Below are 22,827 nucleotides of genomic sequence, written 5' to 3' on the forward strand. Positions count from 1 at the left end.
TGTGGAATTCAATCAAGAAAAGAGGAGGAGGCACTAATGTGGAGTAGGAAGCTGTATCCTGCTTTAGGAGTGATGTAAGAGAATGTCCGTCCTCTGGATCCGGTTCTGTTTATGTGTGGGATGTACGCAAGTAGGAGTCTTTGGAGCAGAGGTGTCTGGGTGTTTGGTAAAAGGAGATGCGACAGTTCAGGTAGGTAGGGATTAAGTTGTGTAATGCCTTGAACGTGTGCGTGTGAGGAGTTTGAGAAGAGCATGTTTGTTTATCAGGAGCCATTGGAGCTCCAGAGGTGTGGTGTGATACGAGTTCTGCGTGGGAGGTTGAGGATGAGTCTGGCTGCCATGTTCTTGGTGGTTTCTAGTCTTCCGGCCATTGAAGATGTTCCCGTAGTACAAGCTGGTGAATAGTGTGTGAGAGACAGTTTTTCTAGTGCTGCTTGGGAGCCATTTGAACATTTTCTTCACCATCTTCAGGGTGTAGAAGCAGGATGCAGTGAAGTGTTGACTTGTGTGTCCAGATTGAGTCCCATGGTGAGGTGTTTTTGCTGAAGATCACTACTTCTGAGTTGTCAGAGTTGAGTTTGAGACAGTACGTTTTCATCCACTTAGCAACTTCGGTCGTGCAGGAGGTTAACTGTTTTTCTTGTGTTGGGGGGGTCTTGTCTGAAAGGGAGAGTACAAGTTGTGTGTCATCACCGTAGGAGAGGACATTGAGGTCATGTGGCAGATGGCGTGGAATAGGGTGGGGCTGAGCAATGAACCTTGAGGCACTCCGCAGGTGATTCTGCGGGCTTCTGAGGAGAAAGATGCTTCTGTTCTATCATTTAAGAAGGAGCAGATCCAGTGGAGAGTGGGTCCTTAGATGTCAATCTTATGCATGGTGCCGGATGAAGATGGGGTGTGTACCATGTCAAATGCTGCAAAGGTCAAGGGGAATGAATGCTGCTGTGTCTTCTCTGTCAAGCATCATGCGCATGGCATTTGTGCCAGCAATATGTGCGATTTCTGCACTGCGGTTGGGCCTGACTCCAGACTGCATAGTGTTGAGGAGCTAGTGATTCCTTAAGTGGGTGGTGAGACATCGGTTGATTAGTTTCTCTAAGACATTTGCCTGGTATGGTACGAGGAGGATGGGTCTATAGTTGGAAAGAGTACCTGGGTCAGCGGATGGTTTCTTGAGTAGGGTCATGATGGTGGCATGTGTGAGTCAACGGCACTTAAGATGGAAGTTAGTGCTTCACTGATTGGTAGAGGTCCTTTCATGAAGGTTTAGTGTGGGCAAGGGTTAGATGGGGGCCCCAAATGTTGGTCTTCATGGTAGCAGTGAATTCGATTGTGGGACTTGAGGTCAGGGTTTAATCTTCGCCTGCGATGGGAAGTTGAGTTTTGATGGCGACAGGGTCCAATTGCGGGTGAATGTTGCCTTATATGGATGTGATTTAGTTGCAGAAGAATTCTGAGATCTTGTTGCAAAGGTCTTGTGAGGGGATGATGTTGTTGGAGGCGGCAGGAGGGGCAATGAAATCTTTGGCGATAGCGAAGATTACTTTTCTGCTGTTAGTGATGGTCTATTAAATGAACAGATCCAAGCAGGGATATCTTGTTGACACAGGCATCCAAAACTCCACAGTATTAATGGAACGCTCCAGGCTTAGAGCAGCCAGAGTGCTATTTTTTAGCTCCAATCACTACAAAATGAGGAGACTGAGAACACACCTGCAATAATTTATTGCAGATCACTTCTAGTATACTTGTTCTTAATAAGACAAGTCTTAGTGGAATTTTTCTTATTGCTGTAAAGTTCTGAGACCGTTATTGTAATCAAGTCTGTTGTCATTTCTCCAATCTCTGACACAGGAGTGTACTGCTGTGATTTTTCTTTTACTGGCGAGTTGTGCTATTTACCTCCATCATGTAAATCCTAATATAATTTTGCTTGTTGCTGACAAGTTGTGTAATTTTACTCATTGCTTAATTTCACGATTGCAGGCGGTTTCTAATGTAATTTAAATGTTCACAGTTAACTTCTGACATTGTCTTCTGTAGTTTAGAAGAGTTCTGGTGTAATTTTCCACACTGCAGGATAAATCAAAGTATTTTCCCCACTTGAGGCGAGTTCTGATGTTAGCCTCTTAATTGAAGGATGATTCCACCAAGGGTTACTAGTACTGCACAACATCCGATGACTTGTTGAAGGAACATTCTAAAACATTTTCCTTATCATAGTCAATTTCTTAACACAAGTTTCCTTATTGCAGGTAGTCAGTGTCATAATTTGCATCACAGTCTAGTTTAGATACTATTTTACTACAAAGGAAAAAAGGTGATGGGTGGAATGCTTAGTTAATTTCGGCCAATAGTAATTACTTGGGGAGGCATTCCAGTCTATAGTGTGTTGCCCTCTAAGCGACTTTATGCCAAGACCATCCATATGCAAATCAGTTTTGGCCCGGGCCCGGCTATTATTGGTCATTTCCATTACAGCAGACACAGCCACTTAATCAATTCTTTTTTAAAGGATGAAGGATAGTCAATGTGCTGGTATTTAAACATGCACTCAACAAGTCACATACTGATCACTGCAAGAGCCCCCTTAACTTCCTGTTTTACCATTCTGGGCCAAAAGGTAGAATGTGTCAGGGCTTGCAAATATTAGGTGCCAGCTAAAGGGGCCCTATGCCCCTCTGATAAATTTTCTTTTACTTTTATTATTTACTAAAGCCTCAAAGCATTTTGGTACAACATCAGAAAAAGAGACAACGAAAGTGGAATCTCCTGATGGTACAGTGTGTCAGACAAAAGTCTTCCTGGACAAACATGTATTTGTACGTTTTCTGAAGATTAACAACCATCTCAAACTCTGAATTTCTGTTGGTAAGTATTTTCATATCAAACGCCCTTGGATTATGAACACTTCCGCTTTACGAGGGGCATTTGTAATGACTGGGTGTAGGAAGCTTGCTCTGTATGTACTAAACCAAAATGAGGTATAGTGTGCACTGAGTCTAGTGGAACCCCAAAGGTAGGCAGAGGTAAAAGTGGAGAGCACCTTACTCTCTATTTGTGGTAGTGTGGGCTTTATCAGAGGGTAGTGTTAAGCATTTGTTGTACAAACTATCAGCAAATGATGTCACACACTCAAAGACTGAACTCAGACCAATTTGATTTGTATAAAAATATTATTTAGTTGTATTTATATGCTAGAACCAATCTAGCACAGGTAAGTGTATTTGATCATTTTCAAGGCAGGTTGAACAATACAAGCAAGCTGAATGAAAATTACTGTGTTACAGGTTTGTAAATGCTCTCAATACAGTGGAAATTACTGTTAAGATTACGTTGAATTACTTTTTCTACTCCGTGTGATACACCTAGATATCACACTGGGACATTTCCTAGAGAAAAGGTAAGCAAACATTTTTTAGTTCTTTGAAGTTTCTCAAAGTTCAATACAAAACCAACTCCACACACTGAAAATTTTTCAAGGGAAAACAGTCAATGTATTCCTATGGAGAGAAATTAAGTTATCGGTTAACAGGTACATACCTTGTTGTGGGAGTTGGTATTCCGGGTTTAGAACAAGGATTCCCCCAGGGTCAAGGATGCACTCTTGTTGCACCCTCAGCGGCACTAGGGCGGCCGGTTGCTAAGGCCCAATGTTATCCAATGGGGGATAGGAGGCCTCCGGTTGGTGGCTGGTCACAAGGAGGCCACTAGGTTGTGGGCGCAAAGCTCCTGGTGTTAGGCTCTAGGCAAAGGGGGATTAGAGTTAGCACCCAAGGTAGACCCGCAGGGGTGGCTGGGTGGAGGGTGCTGTTTTGGCGTGGGTGCCCTGTTGATTTAAATGGGGATTCTCCGGTTTCAACAAAGACTGCAGGCTCATGAACAGAGATCTTCTGTAGGTGACCACTGGTTAGAGAGGTACGTTGGGATGTCTAGGGATGCTGGGACACCGTCGGTTGGGCCACCCAAGGCCGTGGAACTTCGGGTGCAGGGATGTCTTTAGGCATCGGCTTCTTCTTATCAGCTCTTGTCGCGGTAGGGGGGATTCTCTAGAAAGAGGCTGCAGGCTTCGCTTGGAGATTTGAGGCAGGTAAGACATCACCAGATCTCAGGTCAAGATCACTGGGGAGACCTCCTTGAGGTGTTGGCCCACACAAGCTCTGACTGTGGGCGTCGGGTGCAGAGTGGTGCAGATTCATGGATTTAGCAGGCTCCAGAGTCTGTGGGGGAGCAAATCCGATGCTCACTGGAGACAGTCTTTTCTGTGGAAGGTAGGGCAGGTCCTCAGGTTCTTGGGGTTGCTGGCTGTAGGACACACCGGGATTTCGCTTCTGTAGGTTCGAGGTGGGGACAGGCCGGTAGGGCTGGGGCCAAGTCAGTGGGCGTCCTCCTCTTCATAGCTTTGGCACGGCTTCTTCGGTCCTCCTTCTTTTCATCTTAGTTGGTTCTTGTCTGAGGGAGCAAGGTTCAGGGGTGCCACTAAATACTAGATTTAGGGGTGTTACAGGTAAGTAAAGGTTGGGACCAATGGGTCCCTTCATTGGGCTGAGTACACCCCTATTATACCACCCTCCAGTGGGAGAGGGGCATATGCCTCACTCTGGTTGGCTGGGTCCCCCCATCTGCAAGATGGCGGGGCCTGAGAGTTGTGCTTCTCCTCACCTCCCCCACCTGAGGGGGGGGGGTTAGCAAAGGTGGGCGCACCTCCCATCGTCACTTGGTTTTCCCGCCGATTCTCCCACCCAAAGTGGGGGTCAGTTTCTGGAACCAGCAAAAGGCCTGGGGAAGTTCACAAAGGCGGCAGGCCTCAGAAGCTTCCCCTTCGTGGACCCTGCCCTTCCTGGGGGAGGAGGCTTGGCAATTCGTACCAGGATGTGCATGGTTTCAGGCTCTCGACCCAGGGGTCCAGAAACATGTCTGCTGGTGGCAGCTGGTGAGCAGCCACTCTCTGCCTGGACACCAGTGTTAGGTCGTTTTTCAGGGGACATCTCTAAGATGCCTTCTGAGTGCATTTTTCATTAAATCTCACACTGGCATCAACGTGGGTTTAATGTGCTGAGAAGTTTGATACCAAACTTCCCAGTTTTCAGTAAAGCCATTATGGTGCTGTGGCGTTCGTAATGACAAACTCCCAGTACCATATACTATTATTGGCATTACTGCACTTACAATGTCTAAGAATTGGCTTGGACACTGTAGGGGTACAGGGCTCAAGCACCTGTACCCTCACCACTGGTATAGTGCCCCCAGCTAGAGGGGCGGCTCACCTATGCCAGGGCAGCGGGTTGTAGGCATGGTACACAGGGATGTGTAAGTAAGTCAACATTGAGCATGCACTCTTCCCTTTAAGATGACCAATCATTGTGTACATAGTGTTCGATGAAAATGCGTGCAAACAGTCTGTGAGCCGTTCCCAAGTCACAGTTTAGTTCAAAGTACCAAAAAAGGGTGCATCACTGGTGCGCTCGCTGTGCGCACGTAATTTGAAGGGTATTGCGAGGGTATACTGTTTTGTTCATTGTTTATTTTTAGAAGAAGAATACTCTTGATTTCTCACTGGGCGTCCTCTTCCCTTTCCTCTTGTGAATACCTTGGCCTCATCATCTCAAGTAAGAACCTACCGATCTGCAAACTACACACCTTTCACCACCCCCGGGGACAACCTCTCTTTCATTGAACAATTAATGGAAATCATCTCTAGCAATGTCGATTCTGCTGTGTCACAAACCCCAATGACCCTGCGGTAGGCTGCCTTAAATCAATTCTAAGAATTGACTCAGCACTGTGACCAACCAACCCATACTAAAGGAGAAACTCTAGACCTCATCATTTCCAAATAACAGACCATCACATTAGACTCCATAACCCCTCGTGACTGGTCTGACCATCACAGAATCCTTTTCTATATTAACAGGGAAGTGATGTCGAAGAAGGATCAATCTTGGAGAGCAAAGGTATGGAAAAGGGACCTCAGATCAGTAAACCTCGATATTCTCGCTGCCCAATGTAAATCTGTCCTCTCTTCCCAACCCGACCTGGTTGAAACACTCACTGACGCCTACAATTCGACGATTACCAACATCATGGATGACATTGCTCAACTCCAACTTAAAAATGCTTCATCTAAAATATCCAAACCGAGGTACAACGACAACTTAAACACAGAACGTCGCACCCTTAGAGCAGCTGAACGCTCCTGGCGATCCAATCCCTCCACGGACCTACTAAAACTCCTGAGAGAGGTCAAGTGCCTCTACAACAAACAAATCAAGAGAGCATAGGCCAACTATTTCCGACTACAAGTAGACCAAGCGGCAAACCGCCCCAAGAAACTTTTCGAATTGATCAAACAACAATCGGTTACTGGTCCAATCCTCTCTGATCCGGGTGGCATCCCGCCCTCCTGTGAAGATTTTGATGCTATCTTCACGGGAAAATTACGACTCCTCACTACTGACCTCGCCTCTAAGAAGGCTTTATTACCCTCTTCTATTGCCGCCTGACCCCCTGACTTCTTTGAAAAGTATAACTTGTCCCTCTTGAACGCTAAGAACAATGCGTCTTGGGGCACCTTTTCCCCATTTACTGAATACGACATCAACAAAATTCTTCAGTCTATCAACCTGTCCAACCACTTTGTTGCCCCATTGCCCACATCCATATTCAAAGAGATCAAGAGTGCTCTCATCCCCACCTGGACTAAGATTGTAAATGCTTCCTTATTTCAAGGCATGGTCCTTGACTGCCTAAAAGCAGTTCAGGTCTCACCTATTCTAAAAAAAAACAACGCTGACAAATCTGATCTCAATAACTTCAGTCCCATCTCAAACATCCCCACTCTAGCCAAACTCCTTGAAAAATGTGTGCAATCCTAACTCTGTGCTCACATACCAACTCCTAGACCAGCATCAATCCGGTTTTCGCAGGGCGGCACAGCACCGAATCGGCTCTCACACACGTTATGGATGACATTCTGATAATGCTTGACCAAAATGAATCCTGCCTACTTGATCCTCCTTGACCCTTCCTCAGCATTCGACACAGTCAATCATGACAACCTCCTATTCATTTTGCAACACAGAATGGGTTTCCCTGACCTGGTGCTTCAATGGTTCTCATCCTTTCTCCATCACAGATCACAAAGATTCAAGGCAAACCACTCCTTCTCCAAGCCTTCTCCAGTAGTCATGGGGGTCCCCCAAGGATCCGCCCTTTCTCCCCTCCTCTTCAACCTTTTGTTAGAACCTCTAGCTCACACACTACACTCCATGAATATTCTCTTCCACATGTATGCCAACGACACAACTCTACTTGAATATTTCATCCCCGGAAAACATCATCTCACTCAACACCGTCCTAACGTCCACTCAAAATTGGTTAACCCAGAACCATCTCCTGCTCAACACCTCCAAAACGGAGTTCCTGCTCATCTCCCCTCCAAAATATATCCCCAAATTAGATCTCTGACTGACTCACCTGACTGCTTTCAATTGCACCCAGATTATCATAGATTCAGCCAAATCACTAGAAGTCACCGTGGAGACGCACCTAAATATGAATAATCACATCACCAATGTTTGTAAGGGGGCAAACCACTTGATTAGAACTCTCAGAAATATCAAACCTTCCTTGTCACAAAATGATTTCAAACAGGTGGTCCAAGCGCTTGTCCTGCCGAGGCTAGACTATGGCAGTGCTACCCTCTGTGGCCTTCCCAAATACGCCTTGACTCCACTAAGGGCCTCACTAAATACCGCGGCTAGACTGGTTAATGGTGCCAAACGAAACAACCACATTTCCCCAGTTCTTAAATCACTCAACTGGCTACCATTTGAAGCACAAATTCAGCTAAAGATTGCAGTACTGGCACACAAAGCCCTTCACTTCAATACTCCCAGGTACCTGGCACAAAAACTTGAACTATCCTGTGGGGAGAGAGCATCAAGAAGCTCCTCTACTTTCCTCTTGCAACCTGCACCTTTAGCAAAAAGAGAACTTGTCTCTGAGCCTTTTCAGGGGCAGCCCCGAAGATTTGGACCTCTCTTCCACCGGAAGTGCGCAGTCTCACCTCAACGACGGCATTCAAATTGGAAATCAAAAGATTCCTAATAAGCAAATTCTTACCCTAAGCGGGCTAGGCTCACGGGATCAGATGACATTGTTTGTATTATCATGGTGCCTCCATTCTATACAGTTCTTCTATTCTGCATATTATTGCCCCCTTCGTTACCCGCTTACTTCTGCTTATTGTATGGTCTTCTTTTTCCCAATTGTTGCTTTTAATACACTCATGTCCTCTCTTGTAAAGCGCTCTGATAAACCTCGGGATCTTGTTTGCGCTATATAAAACTTAATTAATAAATAAATAAGTACGGATAGGTAGAGCTCACTGGGGATAGTAATTAGAGTGCGGGTGGAGTTTGGTTTTTCAGATTCAGGAAAGTGCATTGTGGGATTTTGAGTTTACGTAATTCTTTGAGAAGGGGCGTTTTAAAAAAAATAGACACAGGTCACGGGGTTAACATAATTGAAGAATCATTAGTATGATTGTGCACTTGAAGAGAGGAAATTAGATAACGGTCCGAACGGCAGGGAAAAGAGCACAAGCGATGATCGACTTTGATGTGTAGTGTTTCAGGAGGTTAAACTGACGGTATGGCTCTTAAGACGTAAAGGGCTGAAGTTTGGTATTTTGGGTTTGGAATATGTTGAAGGGAGGTCAGAAAAGCGACGGGTTGAGGTCTTTGGCTAATTTATTTTGGTTAGTGGGTTTATATGTTTATTAATAACGGTTTTGATTACTAGGGGGTGGGATACGGGGTTTAGGTTATATTACTTAATAAATTGGAAGCTGGTTAGGAGGAAGCAGTATGAAGGTGTATAAGTCTTTGTTAGAGCACTGATGTTATTTATCGGTTGGGGTGGGCTGATGGAAGCAAGGTTGTAACATTTAAATATGTAATTTTCATTGCACAGGTACATTGAGTAGTCTGTTCAGCTGTGTCTCTATTCTGTTACAGTGATCCCTGATGAAGAGCCAAGAGGCTCGAAATGCATTGGGTAATACAAAGAGTTCATTTTGATATACGATTGACCTCACATGCCGGTTGATAAAAACCTGGATGGGTAACAGGAGGTATTTGAAACTGTTGAATAAAGAATTCCAGGTCAATGCAGCTGTCTCCGTGATGCTTAAAATATGCATGAAGAGTGATGATTAAAAAGGAAGACTTAAAAAAAATGATAAACTCGCTAAGGTTGACTTTAAGGAATTTTCTCCTCGCCAGCAGTGCGACAGCGGGCGCATCAGTGATGCACCCTTTTTTGGTACACAGGGATATGAGCCATGTCGACTCTTCACTTTGTTTTGCACCAAAACACACAGCTTGCAAAGGCAGTGTATGTGTTTAAAAGGTACAAGGCTTCTAAGGGTGGTACAATACGTGCTGCAGCCCTTAGAGGCCTAAGTGCCCTTGGTACCTGTGGTACCATTTACAAGAGGCTGACCTGTGGCAAAAGAGTGCCAATTGGGTTTTGTTTTCAATGCAGTTTAGGGAAAAAATCATAGGCCCTGGGTACCTGTTTGGCAGGAACCCAGGGCTCACTCAGTCAAAGCACATCAACAGTTTAAGAGGAGGCAGCCATGCAAAAAGAGGGCACTTTCTTACACTGGACCACTGACGGGATGGTCTCTAAGGATCTCAACAATCTTCCCTGGAAGTACAAAGTCAACTTACAGTTCAATTATCTTGGATCTGTCGGGCCAGTCTTTGCACTCCAGAGGAGGCACTCTCAAATGGGTCCTCAATTCATGTGGGACACCATTAAAAAGTTAATACCAGGAGGAGGAGCTTCACGGGCAACCAAGATGGCCGCGTAAGCTCGGAGCTCCGAAGACCCTCCGATCCTCCGTATTGATCCTGTCCACTATCCTGTTCCACGGCGGTGGGAATCAGTTGCGGTGTTGATGCTGATGCGGCGCCCGTTTTCAGATTGAAGATCCGAGCTTCCTGCACCGAGTTACACCGTCGGGAAGCCTGGTGACGACGACGCCATAGCGGCCTGGCATTGTTGGGGCGGTGACGGAGCCCCGGTGCGGTGGCATTTTGAGTGGGACTAACTGCTTTGCGAGGCCCGGTGGCCCTGCCGATCTCCCTGGAGGCTTGCTGTTCCCTGGGGACGGTGGAGGGACTTGTTGACTTCGATCAGGTGGAGGTGGTGTTATTGGCTTGCCCCCTCTCGGATTGTACGATCCCCGTCGCCCAACATGGCGGGCAGAGGAGATCCAGACAATGGAAGCCTCCTAGGGTCAGCAGGAAACCCCTCCACTCGCAGTCCACCATCCCTGAACGATTTTCTCACTCTAGAGGTTCACCAGGTGCATCGGGCCATACCAAGGACCCGCAGCGGGACGTGTCCCCGGAAGATACCGAACCCACCCTCCGGGACGTGATGGGAGCCATTGCTGGCGTGAAGGCCGAGATGCACAGCCAACATGAAGTGCTGTCCAGCAAGGTTGATACCCTCACGATCGAGCTCAATCTCATCAGGGCCGACCTCGGGAAGACGAACGACAGGGTCAAGTCACTCGACATCAAGACGTCGAGTCTGACTACTGATATGTCGGACGTGCAGACCGAGGTTCAGGACTTGAAGGCCGCTAATTTGATGCTTGCGCGCCGGCTTGATGATTTTGAGGGACGGGCACGGCGCGAGAACGTCCGCATTACAGGTGTGCCGGAGGGTGCGGAGGAGGACGCCGCGGATTTGTTTGTGGAGGAACTGGTGGTGAAGCACTTGGCGCCCGGAGGCCTGAGTAAATTCTTTTCGGTCGAGAGAGCTCATAGACTGCCTGGTGGCCAACCGAAGTCAGGTGCGTCCCCGCGCCCCATCATTGCCAGACTGTTCAATTACAGGGACCGAGACGCAATCCTACAAGCGTCGAGAAGTGGCGGTCCGCTGCGGTTTCAGAATGCTGACGTGAATTTCTTCCCTGACTTCACTCAGGCTGTACAGAAACGCCGGCAAAGTTTTATGGGAGTGAAACGAAGACTGAGGGAGATGGGGTTGAGGTACTCCATGCTCTACCCAGCGAAACTGCGAATAGAACATGGTGATCGGACGCTGTTCTTTGATTTGCCAGATGCTGCGGGGGACTGGTTGGACACTTTGCCTCAGCGTCGGACTACTCCGGAGGATCTGTCGGAAGGGGCGTCGGGCGGCCCAGGTTCCCAGGAATGAACTTTGACATGTTGGTCTTCTTTCTGCGAGGGGCTCTGCGGATGGCATCGTTCATTGACTCTTGTTTCTTTTTTATTTTTCCTGTTTTTTCAACTTTGGAGGGTAACGGGGGTTGATAGGATGTCTCCTTTCTCCTCTGGGGGCTTTTTGTAGGTTAGTTTATACGGGGCGACAGGCACACTGCTAGTTGAGGGGGCTTTTAGTCTAATGCAGGGGTGCAGGGAGGGGGGCAGTTGGGTTGTGTGTTCTTTTTTTGCTCTTCCTTTCTTACTTTTCTCATGGCGAGGCTACTACTGTCTTGAGTACACCGTATCGGTGGCTGCTTTCTGGGGGGGATGGCTGGGACGGGGCATCTTTGATGATGGGGGGTAAGATTTTGAATGTACTTAGTTGGAACGTGAATGGGTTGGGGGATCGTATTAAACGTGGTGTTGTATTACAAATGTTTAAACGTTGTGTTCCCGATGTTATCCTCCTGCAAGAAACTCATCTCGTTGGCAATACTTGTAGGGCTCTGAATAGAAAGGGGTTCAAAATGGTGGCCCATTCCGGGTTCTCCTCGGGATCCCGAGGGGTGGGGATAATGGTGCGCATGTCTCTTCCCCTGGAGGTGGAGTCCACAGTGGTTGACGATAGGGGCCGCTATGTTGCCGTGGTGAGCAGATGGCAGGGACGAACCCTGGTTTTGGTTTCTGTTTATGTCCCCCCGGGGTTGCAAGCGACTACCTTCCAGGATCTTGGAGGCGCCATTTTGGGCCTCCCGGAGGGGCTGTTAATACTGGGCGGGGACCTTATCTCTGTGGTTTCGGGCACTTTGGATCGTTTTCCGTCCAGAGATCTACGCAGCGCACAAGCATGGCTCCCGGACTTCATGAGCACCATGGGCCTTATTGATTGTTGGCGACTTTTACATCCCGCCCAACGACAGTACACTTTCCATTCGGGGGCCCACGGTAGTCTTTATCGAATTGATTACATTTTGACACCCGCGGTTCAGGCACAGACCGTCTCTGGGGCTCGCCTCATGGCCAGGGGTATATCGGATCACTCTCCAGTTTGGGTGTCCTTTGGCATCGCGGCGGCGACCAGGGTGGCGCCGGTCAATCCCTGGTATTTCCGCAACCCCAAGACTCGAGACCTCCTTGCTAAAGCTATCGATCTGTACTTCACGGAGAATACAGGTACGTAACGTCGGCCCTTTCCCTCTGGGAGGCCTTTAAGACTGTCCTTAGAGGAGAGGCTTTCTCCTTGATAGCTGAGGTGCGCAGACGAAGGGATGAAGACATGGTGCGGTTGGAGTCGGATATTGCAGACCTGAACTCCCAGTTGGCGCTGGGACCGACACCCGAACTGTTACATGCTCTCTCCCTGAAGCAGTCGGAATATAGAGCCACTGCCACTGACGCTGCCAAGGCGATGGGCAGGGAACAGCAAGGGAGGATTTATGACGCCGGAGACAAGGCGGGCAAACTACTTGCCTGGCTGGACAAGAAGGAGCTGGCTTCCCGTGTGGTGCCTGAGATCCTAGGTGACGATGGTCTGGTTGTTACCGATCCCACTGCTATTGCCGCGGCGTTTGCCGACTACTTTGAGACGGTTTATACGTCAGTCTCCGCTCTGACTGAATCGGACTCGGCCTCCTTCTTAGAGGGGATTGAGCTCCCTTGCCTGTCTGATACTGAGCGCGATGACATGGACCGGGGCATCACGGTTGACGAGGTGGCATTAGCGATACGGTCCTTGCGCTCCGGGAAAGCTCCAGGTCCCAATGGTCTTCGGTGGAGCTGTATAAAATCAAAGCGGACACTATCGCCGCGCCCCTGAGGAATATGTTCTTGGAAGCCCGAGACGCTGGTGAACTTCCACTGGATCAACGCCTGGTTACCATTGTGGTCATCTATAAGGAGGGGAAGCCTAGAGACCTTTGTAGGTCGTATCGCCCTATTTCTTTGCTGAATGCTGAGCCCAAAATCCTGGCTAAGTTGCTGGCCAATCGGCTCGTGGGCGTGATCGCGGACTTGGTCCACCCAGACCAGTCCGGTTTCATACCTCACCGTAACACTGCCCTTAACCTTAGGAGACTCCACGCTGTCATGGCGCGGGCGCACATGCTCTGCGAGCCAACAGTCCTGGCTTCGCTGGACGCGACGATGGCGTTTGACTCGCTTGAATGGAACTACCTCTGGGCGGTGCTGTCTAAGTTTGGGTTCGGCCCTGACTTCATCAGTTGGGTTCGGCTTCTCTATTCCTCCCCGATGGCCAACATAACGGTCAATGGCCGCATGTCAGCTTCCTTTGCCTTGCGCAGGGGTACCAGACAGGGCTGCCCGTTATCACCGCTCCTCTTTGCCCTTGCGCTGGAGCCACTTGCTGCTTGGATCCGTACTCACCCTGATATTAATGGGATCAAGTGGTCACCGGGGTTTGAAGATCGTGTCTCGCTATACGCGGACGACATTCTTCTTTACCTCACCTCCCCCTGTCGGTCTTTGATTGTGGTATTTGATGTACTGGGTACCTTTGGTGGATACTCGGGCCTGGTTATTAACTGGTCCAAGTCCTACCTCTACGTGCTCCGCGGGGACACTCCACGTCTCCCTAGGGGCTGTGCGATACAGGTCTCGCAACAGGGCTTCAAGTACCTGGGCATCTATATTTCAACGGATGCCAGGGCACGGTACGCGAACAACTTGCTCCCTCCTCTGGCACGCCTTCGGCGTGACGTGGAGGGTTGGAAAAGATTGCCGCTGTCCTTGTTGGGCCGAGCGGCGTTGTTCAAAATGATGTCCCTGCCGAGATTTTTGTATGCGCTTCAAAACACGCAGGACCCAGTACCTTCTAAATACTTCAGAGATATCGAAGGCTTGCAGCGTGCCCTCTTGTGGGACGGAAGGCCGCGCATTGCCGTAGTCAAACTGACCATTCCGTGGTATGACGGCGGTATTGCCCTGCCCGACGTGCGCCGGTACTACTGGGCTTCTCAACTGGCGGCTATCAATCATGGCTTCTACGGACCGGTGACTAATCCGGGGTATGCCATGGATCGATGGCTCATGAACAACGGGATGTACTACAGAGCGCTGTATTCTAGATCTCTGGACCGGAAGTTGACTGGTCACACCAGGACCGCGGTGCACTTGTGGAGGGCGGTTACGAAGTCTCTGGGGTGGAAGGGTAGGCTCACCATGGCTACTCCCCTTTACGACTCTGACTTGCTCGGGAACTTGTGGCACTCAAAAGGATTTGATCGGTGGGATCTCATCAGTATTTCCAAAGTGGCGGATGTGATGGCCAGGGGAGAAATTAAATTGTTTGCTGCTCTACAGGCGGAATTTCAACTGGGGGCCACGGAGTACTTTCGATACGCGCAGTTGAGGCATGCCCTTACGTCCTCCTTGCCTGTAGGCGAAAAAGTCCCTGAGTCATCCCCGCTGGAGGACAGGGTGCTGGACGGCCATATGCCGGACAGCGCCATCTCCCTGACCTACAAAAAACTTATCAATGTTCGGACGGACCTGCTGGTGAAAGTACGAGACCTCTGGATGAATGATGGGATTGAGATGGATGACGAGGACTGGCAGTCTGCGGTTTCCTCCCCTAAGGAAGTAGCTATTTCGGCCAGACTGCGCTTGGTTCAGCTGAAAGTACTCCACAGGGTGTATGTCACTGGCCCCAGGTTGATTCGTATGGGGCTTTCCCAGGATGGCCTTTGTAGAAGGGGATGTGGTGCGCTGGCCACTTTCATGCATACCTTTTGGGAGTGCCAAGCCATAGCCTCTTATTGGGAGCGAGTGCATGCGGTTATGCGTGTTGTGACTGGTGTGGATTTGCCTGCGGAAGCTCGACGCTGCTTGCTGAATGTGTGGGGTCCGACCGACTACAATAACGCTCAAACCCGCTGGGTCCCCCTGGGGAATATGGTGGCCAAGAGGGACATTGCCCAGAGATGGGGTGCTCCGACCCCCCCCACTGTGAGTCTTTGGAAAAGCAATATGGACTGGTGCATGCTGCGGGAGAAGACTGTCTACTTAGCCCGGGGTAAGCCCAAGATGTGGGGGCTGGTCTGGGGGGCCTGGAATTCTTATAGAGGTGACATTTGTGTGCCCCCGGAGATAGTCCAACCGGAAATTCGTCTCTCACCATAGCTAATCCCTCCACCCAGGATTTCACGTGACGTAATCCTGTCTCTTGTTCCCCGTACACATGTGTGCTTCTTTGATATGGTTATTTCATGATGCGGAAGTTCCCGCCTCTCCCCCTGGACATGTGCCTTACCGCTCTTCTATGCTTCTCTGCCTTGCCATCTTTCTCCCTTTCTCCCCCCTCTTTCTCCCCTTTTCCTTCTTTATCCTTGTCCCTTTTCGGTTTTCACCTTGTTCATTGAGTTCACTTTTACAATACATAAAATTAAACCTGACTGCTCCTTTTACTGTTTTGTGCACACTTCCATGTTGCTTTATAATGCTGCCTAGCCTCCGGGATGTACGGCTGAATAGCGGTGTACTTTGAATTACAAATAAAGGTTTTCCAAAAAAAAAAAAAAGTTAATACCAGTTTCAACGCCTGTAATCTGTTATTCTTAACAATCAATAAACAATATAGTATCATTAATGATCTTGCACTATGCAGTGAAGTTATCCTGTGTAGCCAACCGCAAGGTGATGACTGTTGAAAAGCTCCACATCTAATACGTAGGTCCCAGGCTTCGCTCTCAGTGGCCAGGAGGATCAATTCAGCCTTCGGTTGCTTTAAGGTTGATAACATTAATAACTTGTCTGTTGAGTACCAGTAGCTCAGTTCAAAGATTCAAGGCTTGAGCTCGCTATCAGTATCACAGTGTGCTTTATAAAGATTGATGAAATTATTATGTCTATCTGTAAAATTAACACATACCTCAAAAACTGAAGTGGTGACTGTCCACAGTCTTGCTCCTCCCCGAATAGGAAATCACAGGATGACCTGAGGCCTTCAAGGAAAACCAACTGCCCCTTTTCTCTAGCAGTTGTTAAATTGGTTCCCTGATGGAGTTACAAAGAAAAAAAACGTATTCCCACAATTACTTTTCCAGCAAATTTTGTTACAATCATTAAGCTTTACAAATCATACAATTGCAGCTATTTATTTAGAGAAAGAATACTCTTACAGCAGATGGCGGATCAAAATGGGTTGGGCCATAAAAACAGACTCCAGTGAGGGATTCGTCCAATCCGCTAGCTTGATGATTGGTGCTAGCTATACTATAGCTATACCCACTCTGAAGAAGCCTGGACAGCACTGACCTCACTATAAAACACAAACCCTTTACTTCAATAGCATCAAAGGGAGTTGGGCAAATAAAGTAAATAAAAAAAGCTCAACAGCAGTACTGAAAACTCCTTGTACAGTTAAAAACCATGCTCGTTTCCTAGCATTAACAAGGGTATAACCAATATATGTCCTGGTCCTGAAGACAAATGCTCAGGTGCAGCCATCATAGATTAGACGGGATAATTGTACCAGTAGGCTGAGAAGCCAGTCTTGATGTGAGCTTTATTCAAGCACCTACTCTGCTCACAGCACACCAAATGCAAAGAAAAAACAGTTTCAGTGCGAGAAAAACTGGCTCACCCTTGCTGGCCTGAGTACGGGCAATGTGCAGATAGAATGTGCATCAGGCTCGGTTCTAGAGGGTGGGCCAGGCCCACCCAAACATGAGCCTGGCCCACCCAAACATGAGCTTTGGCCCTCGCAGTGAATCTGCCACGGATGTACAATAATAAAAAATGTTCAGATACCTGGTGATTTACGATACTGCTGCAGAGCAACCATTTGTCTTTTGGTAGTTTTTAAATGCAGATAAACTGAATTTTATGGGAATAGCTCAGTGGGTTACTACCTCTGTCACAGATTTCCTTGTGTTACTTGCAGTTCAGAAGTTAGTATCCTAACATAGGACAGTGACCTATGAACTGTCATCAAAGAGCTGAATACAAACTTTGCATTTTTGTGTTGTTATATAGTTAGAACTTCTCCATTCTTTCAACATTCTAATGATACTAAAAAGAGTTTGTTTGGGCAGTTAAACCTTTTTATCAATAAAGCCAACACCCAACCACTGGAGTACTCTTTAAATCCTGAGTTTGTGCTTCTCCAGACCAAACCCTTGTAAAATATACTGGCCACCAGTGTGGATGACGTGATTTCTACACCTTGTAATCCTCACATTCCCCGTAGACTGATTTATTGTCTCTGTATAATGTGAGCTATTATGTAAAGTACTGTGACACCCTACACTCATATGAGTAGCGCTATACAACAAATGGAATGGATATGAGAGAGGGGCAACGTCGAGATGAGGGGCACTAGTGAAGGGTGGCAGTGAGGGAATCGAAGTAGGAGGTCATGGGGTGGGGGGGCTACGGAGAGATGAGGGGCGCTGGTGGAGTGTGGAGTGAGTGAATTCGAGGAGGAGGTCATGGGGTGGGGGTGCTATGGAGAAATGAGGGGCACTAGTGGAGGGTGGCAGTGAGGGAAGCTGAGGAGAAGGTTATGGGGTGAGGGGGGGGGGATTGCAAAAAACACAGTTGATGGACAGAATGCAAAACAATGTCTTACATTCACCCCAGTACAAAGATCTGGGCATAAATCCATTGTTTTTTTGCACCACACACCACCCTAGGTCAGACACTGGCTATATGCAAATCAGCCTTGACCCTGTGCCTCATGGGAACAGTCCAGCCCGAAATACCAAGCCATGTCTTTCCTAGATCGGAATCAAGCATCCAAGGACCGGTTTCTGGCTATCAGCCTTCTTCAGCCTGGATAGCTTGACTCCAGTGATGTGGAGAGCCTGGGACTCACGGGGTGGGGGGAACTACAGAGAGATGAGGGGCACTAGTGAACGGTGGCAGTGAGTGAGTCCAAGGAGGAGGTCACAGGTTGGGGGGAACTACAGAGAGATGAGGGGTGCTGGTGGAGGGTGGCAGTTGGGGAGTCTGAGGCGGAGGCCATGAGGGGTGTGGCTATGGAGAGATGAAGGGCACTACTGGAGGGTGGTAGTTGAGTTATCTCCAGAGAAAGAGGTAAAAAAATAAGGTCAAATAGCCTTTTGCACCAGCACTAAAGCAGGCTGATTAGTAGAACTGTGGAGCATACTTTAACATGCATGCTAATTACATTTACTGCTATATTCAAGGTTTCAAGTTTGAAGGTGATTTTACTATTATTTTTTACTGGGAATAATGAAAGTGGAACTGAATGGTAGCTGATACGGGGCTGGGGCTCAAAGTCAGCTGTGAAATAAGGTGTAATGGAGAGGGGTGGTAGAAAAGTGGATAATCAAGCCTGTAAGGGAGTGCGCTGCAGAGTCAGGGGTCAGGTAGTAATGAAGAGGGCTTCTCCCTGAAGGCTCACTCAGAGGGAGCCCGAGTAGTGTCACTTGCTTGATACTCCTACCTTAGAAACCTCCTCTCCCCATCAAAGGGACATTACATGGAAGAAAAGCACTTTTTGAGAGTGATAACATTCAGAAAGAGACTTTGAAAAGAGTGTGTTTTACTGTGCCTTGTAAGACTAAGGAGAGAAAGGAGGGCCCAGAAGCAGGCCTGGCTAGATATATAAGCAATAAATCGGGCCAGCAGTGGCCCACCCAAATGTACCTTTGGCCCACCCAAATAAATATTCCTGGAAAACAACACAGCCAAAATCAAATAAATTTAGATCTTGTCACCACGTTTCGGTAAAAAGTAACATTTAACACCGGCCTGGCCCCCGAAATACGGTCCCCAGTGCATTCATACTCTCTTCTCTCTGGCCCCTCGCCACTCCTCCTGTCGCCCTGTATCTCTTTGTGCTAGACACGTCTTTTCTCCATGACTCAAGCCCCCTTCCCTCAACCCTAACTGCAGCCAATCCCTGCTCCTCTCACAACCCTTCCCGCCCCATACCACCCCTCTCCCCTCCCTCCCCACCCCTCCCCCAGTCACGCAGACCCTCAGTAAAAGGACTACCCCCCCACCCCCTTCTCCGCCATGATGATAGTAGAGATCTCGGACACCGACGGCCAGAACTGCACATCACTGCCCGTCCTTACCACCCACCACCACCGTAGCTCGCACTTATCCTGGCAGTGATGTAGGCCTATATAAATGATAACGGACATGACGGTCATAGCTGCCAACCACTACTAACCCCCTCCCCTCGACAACTACACGCTTCATCACCCACCATGCTCTTCCATCCCATACAAGCGTGAACATGTATGACCGCCCGCCGAGACAGGGATCTTTCACTCCCATGCCCCTCACCCCTCACTGATAACTACACTTTACACCTCATGCATGTTATCAATGTATATGATTATTGTACATGTTTGAAGGATGAGGACTACCCGTGCTGTGAATCCATGATATTTTCAATATTTTCAAAAAACAATTGCAAAGCAAAATAAATAAGTAACATTTATAAAAAGAAAAGACAAATATGAAAACTTAATTCAGAGGTTCTGATAAAAAAGAAAATCGTGGAGCAAATCCAGTTATATCCAAGATCATGTAGTATCTCTAGGGTTGCTCTGAACAGTTCTAGTCTTTTGCCCTTTACCTGGAAAGACATGGAAATTGGTATCTCCAAAGAGCAGGAATTAGCTAAGAGAATGTAATACTGGAAATAGGGAGCTGTCTGGAGATGTAAAAAACACTTATGTTCGTACAATATGCTCTACTCCACCTTCTCCGGTTGGCCAAGTGAGACAAGACCCAAAACGGAGCAGTAACTGCTGTATCACATGCTTGATTACAGATATTGCCTGGTGACCGTCTTCCATTCCTCTGCTTATTTTAGAAGTGAACGGTAGGAAATAGTATTTACGAGATCTTCAGTACATGTCCTAGTTAATTCTAGCATAGCTGCAATGGAAATTGGACCAACGAGGGAGAAAGAGGTGACCTCCGAAATTAGAAACATCTTTAGCCTAACTTCTAATCAGCATCATTCGGTACATTTGATCGGGTGGTGGTTTATGTAGGTCGGACTGAAGTTGTGCAGGGCCTTGTATGCGTGGGTCAGTAGCTTGAACAGACACCTCTTCTGAACTGGGAGCCAGTGGAGTTCCTTGAGTTTTTTTTGGGGGGGGGTGTTCTGGGTCCACAGAGAAATATTGAGGATGAGTCTGGCATCGGCGTTTTGAATGGTCTGTAATCTCTGGAGAAGGTGCGTGGCGATCCCAGAGGAGAAGCCACTGCCGTTGTCCAACCTGCTGGTGATGAGGGCTTGAGTGGTGGTGAATCTCGTGTTTGGGAGGGGGAGCCATTTGAAGATTTTTCAAAGCATCCGGAGAGTGAACAAGTAGGCAGAGGAAACTGTTGCTCTAGGACTTCATGGTAAGCTTGCTGTCAATGATGATACCGAAGTATCTGGTGTTATCTGGGGCGGAGCTAGCCAGCAACGGAGAGGGCCGCCTGATCCGTCGGCTCCTATGTCTCAAAGCCCATCCGTGAAAATATCCTGGGGGTAGCAGTGCCCTTCGTGCTTCTAGAACCCCCACATCGTGACCGGAGCAGTTAGGGAACGAGTTGGCAACTTTTTGATACCTTACGCGGCGAAGAACAGCTGAGAGTCGGCCTTCTCTGCTGGCCGCGTGTGCTGAGGGAAAAGCGGCCTGCGAGACGCTGCGACGCAGGGAGACGTTGGCCCGGGGAAAGTTTACAGCTTGCGACCCCCCGGTGCAGCTAAGACGACGTGGAACGGCCCATGTGAAACTCTGGGTACGTCAGCGCATCGTCCGGAGCAGCCAGGTGGAGCCGCAGAACAGACCCGGGAGAGACGCGTTGAGGGTGCGGCATAGGGCGGACTCGAAGTGCTAATCGGGGCCCCGGCTTTGGCGGTACCATTAGGCCTCTGGGCCTCAACCTCCAGACAAAGCTGTGAGGAGCGTGGCGCTGCGGCGAAGCTGCCGCGCCGGTCTCCCCTTCGCTAGAGAGAGCGCTGTACCTGTCCGGACTTCGATTGGAGGGGGTCGCAGACCGGTGAATGCTGTGCCCTGGAGGAAAGGTGAGTGCGCGGTGATAGGCTCGATCGCGCTACCGCCGATTTGCCGACGGTGCTGCGCGTGAGGTCTGGGTGCACCAGCAAGTGCTCAGAGGGACACAGTAGCCAGCACCAGCATCAGCCACCGTGCCATCTCATGATCTACTGCGGATGATGCGACGGGAGAGCTTTACTTTGAACTAATGCAGAGCTTCCCCAGGGTGGGGAGATCTGCTGCCTATATTGAGGATTAGCACAGCTGGTGGGGTGCACTTATAGACGACTCTGCATTGACGGGCCACGCACCAAGGACTTAATATAATCACTGAGGGACCTATGCAGTGAGCCCTTCCGATTCCCCCCCTCGTCGTATTGCCCCTGGATGGGAGAAAGGCGCAAACGGAGACTGTATGGGGACTGGGCCCTAGGATATCACTGGAGGTTGAGACCCTTGCAAGTCGAATTGGCTCAGGCAATCAACAACTGCGCAGCTGCTCTGTGAGAGCATATGGCCTGGCGCTGTCCGTGGGTTGCAAGGTACAGGCGGTCTAGAGCTGGGTGCTTCCCCTTGTAAGACCAGGCCTCGCTGGGGACGCGACGAAGGAACCGGACATAGCTTTGGCCTGCTTCCCTGTATGCTCTCTATCTGGGAGACCGGATTTACCTCGCTATACTGAGCACGCCCACACGTATAGGAGGCCACTTTATGCTCAACGGTGCGGTCAGAGACGCACCCCTACACACAGAGGGACACAGTTCGACACAGCCAGAGGAGTAAGAGTTACTGGTGTGTAGACCCTATAGAGGATTATAGTGAAGTTGAATTGTGCCGCCATGGGGCGCCCCGACCGAACACAACCTAAACTTACTTTTGATAACGCCAAGAAGACTAAACCCATGGATCCTCCACCTGATTAGGTGAATGATGAAGCTGGCCATTCCGGAGTAGGAGAGTTAACAGAGTCTGACAACCGAGGTCTATTACTAGCTATGGAGAAGAACTTGCAGAGCGGTATTGCTTCCCTAGGTACTAAGATGGATGCGCTTATGTACCGCATGGCTGGACAAGCATGCCGAACGCATAGACATGTCGGCACGCAGAATTGGAGAAGTGGAGGAAGCACAAACGACTTTGGACACAGAGCATATGCAGCTATGCAAAGTGATCCAAGTTTTGCAAGACAAGGTGAAGGATTTAGAGGCGCGCTCCCACAGATGCAATATACGTATTACGGGCCTTCCTGAGAACACTCAAACGGGCAATATGGAATTATTTGTGGAGTCCCTTCTGAAAAAGCTGCTGGGAGAAGACGCCTTCTCAGAAATGTTTGTCATAGAGAGAGCTCACGCACCTTTGGCCCTAGACCGAAACCAGGGGCCCCACCGCGTCCTATCGTGGCTAAGCTCCTCAATTACAGAGACAGAGATGCCGCACTGCTGTTGGCTTGAGAGAAACAACCGCTCAACTCCAAAGGATCTACATTATCCTTGTTCCCGGATTTTAATGCACGGGTGCAGGAGGCGAGGCAACAATTTGTACCCATGAAGCGACAATTACGAGATCTGGGGATAGACTACGCG

General features: G+C 48.7%; 1 protein-coding gene across 4 annotated transcripts in view; it reads right to left on the reverse strand.

Moving 5' to 3' along the window:
* Positions 1-22,827, reverse strand: part of ELP6 (elongator acetyltransferase complex subunit 6) — a 245,900-nt gene that overhangs the window by 117,500 nt on the left and 105,573 nt on the right. For all 4 annotated transcript variants that reach the window (XM_086941011.1, XM_086941013.1, XM_086941012.1 and 1 more), the window contains exon 5: positions 16,135-16,259. In XM_086941011.1, coding sequence (XP_086797137.1) covers positions 16,135-16,259 — 125 coding nt within the window. The remainder of the gene's footprint in view (positions 1-16,134; positions 16,260-22,827) is intronic.

The sequence above is a fragment of the Lissotriton vulgaris genome, chromosome 10 (assembly GCF_964263255.1).
Source record: "Lissotriton vulgaris chromosome 10, aLisVul1.2, whole genome shotgun sequence".
Classification (NCBI taxonomy): Eukaryota; Metazoa; Chordata; class Amphibia; order Caudata; family Salamandridae; genus Lissotriton; species Lissotriton vulgaris.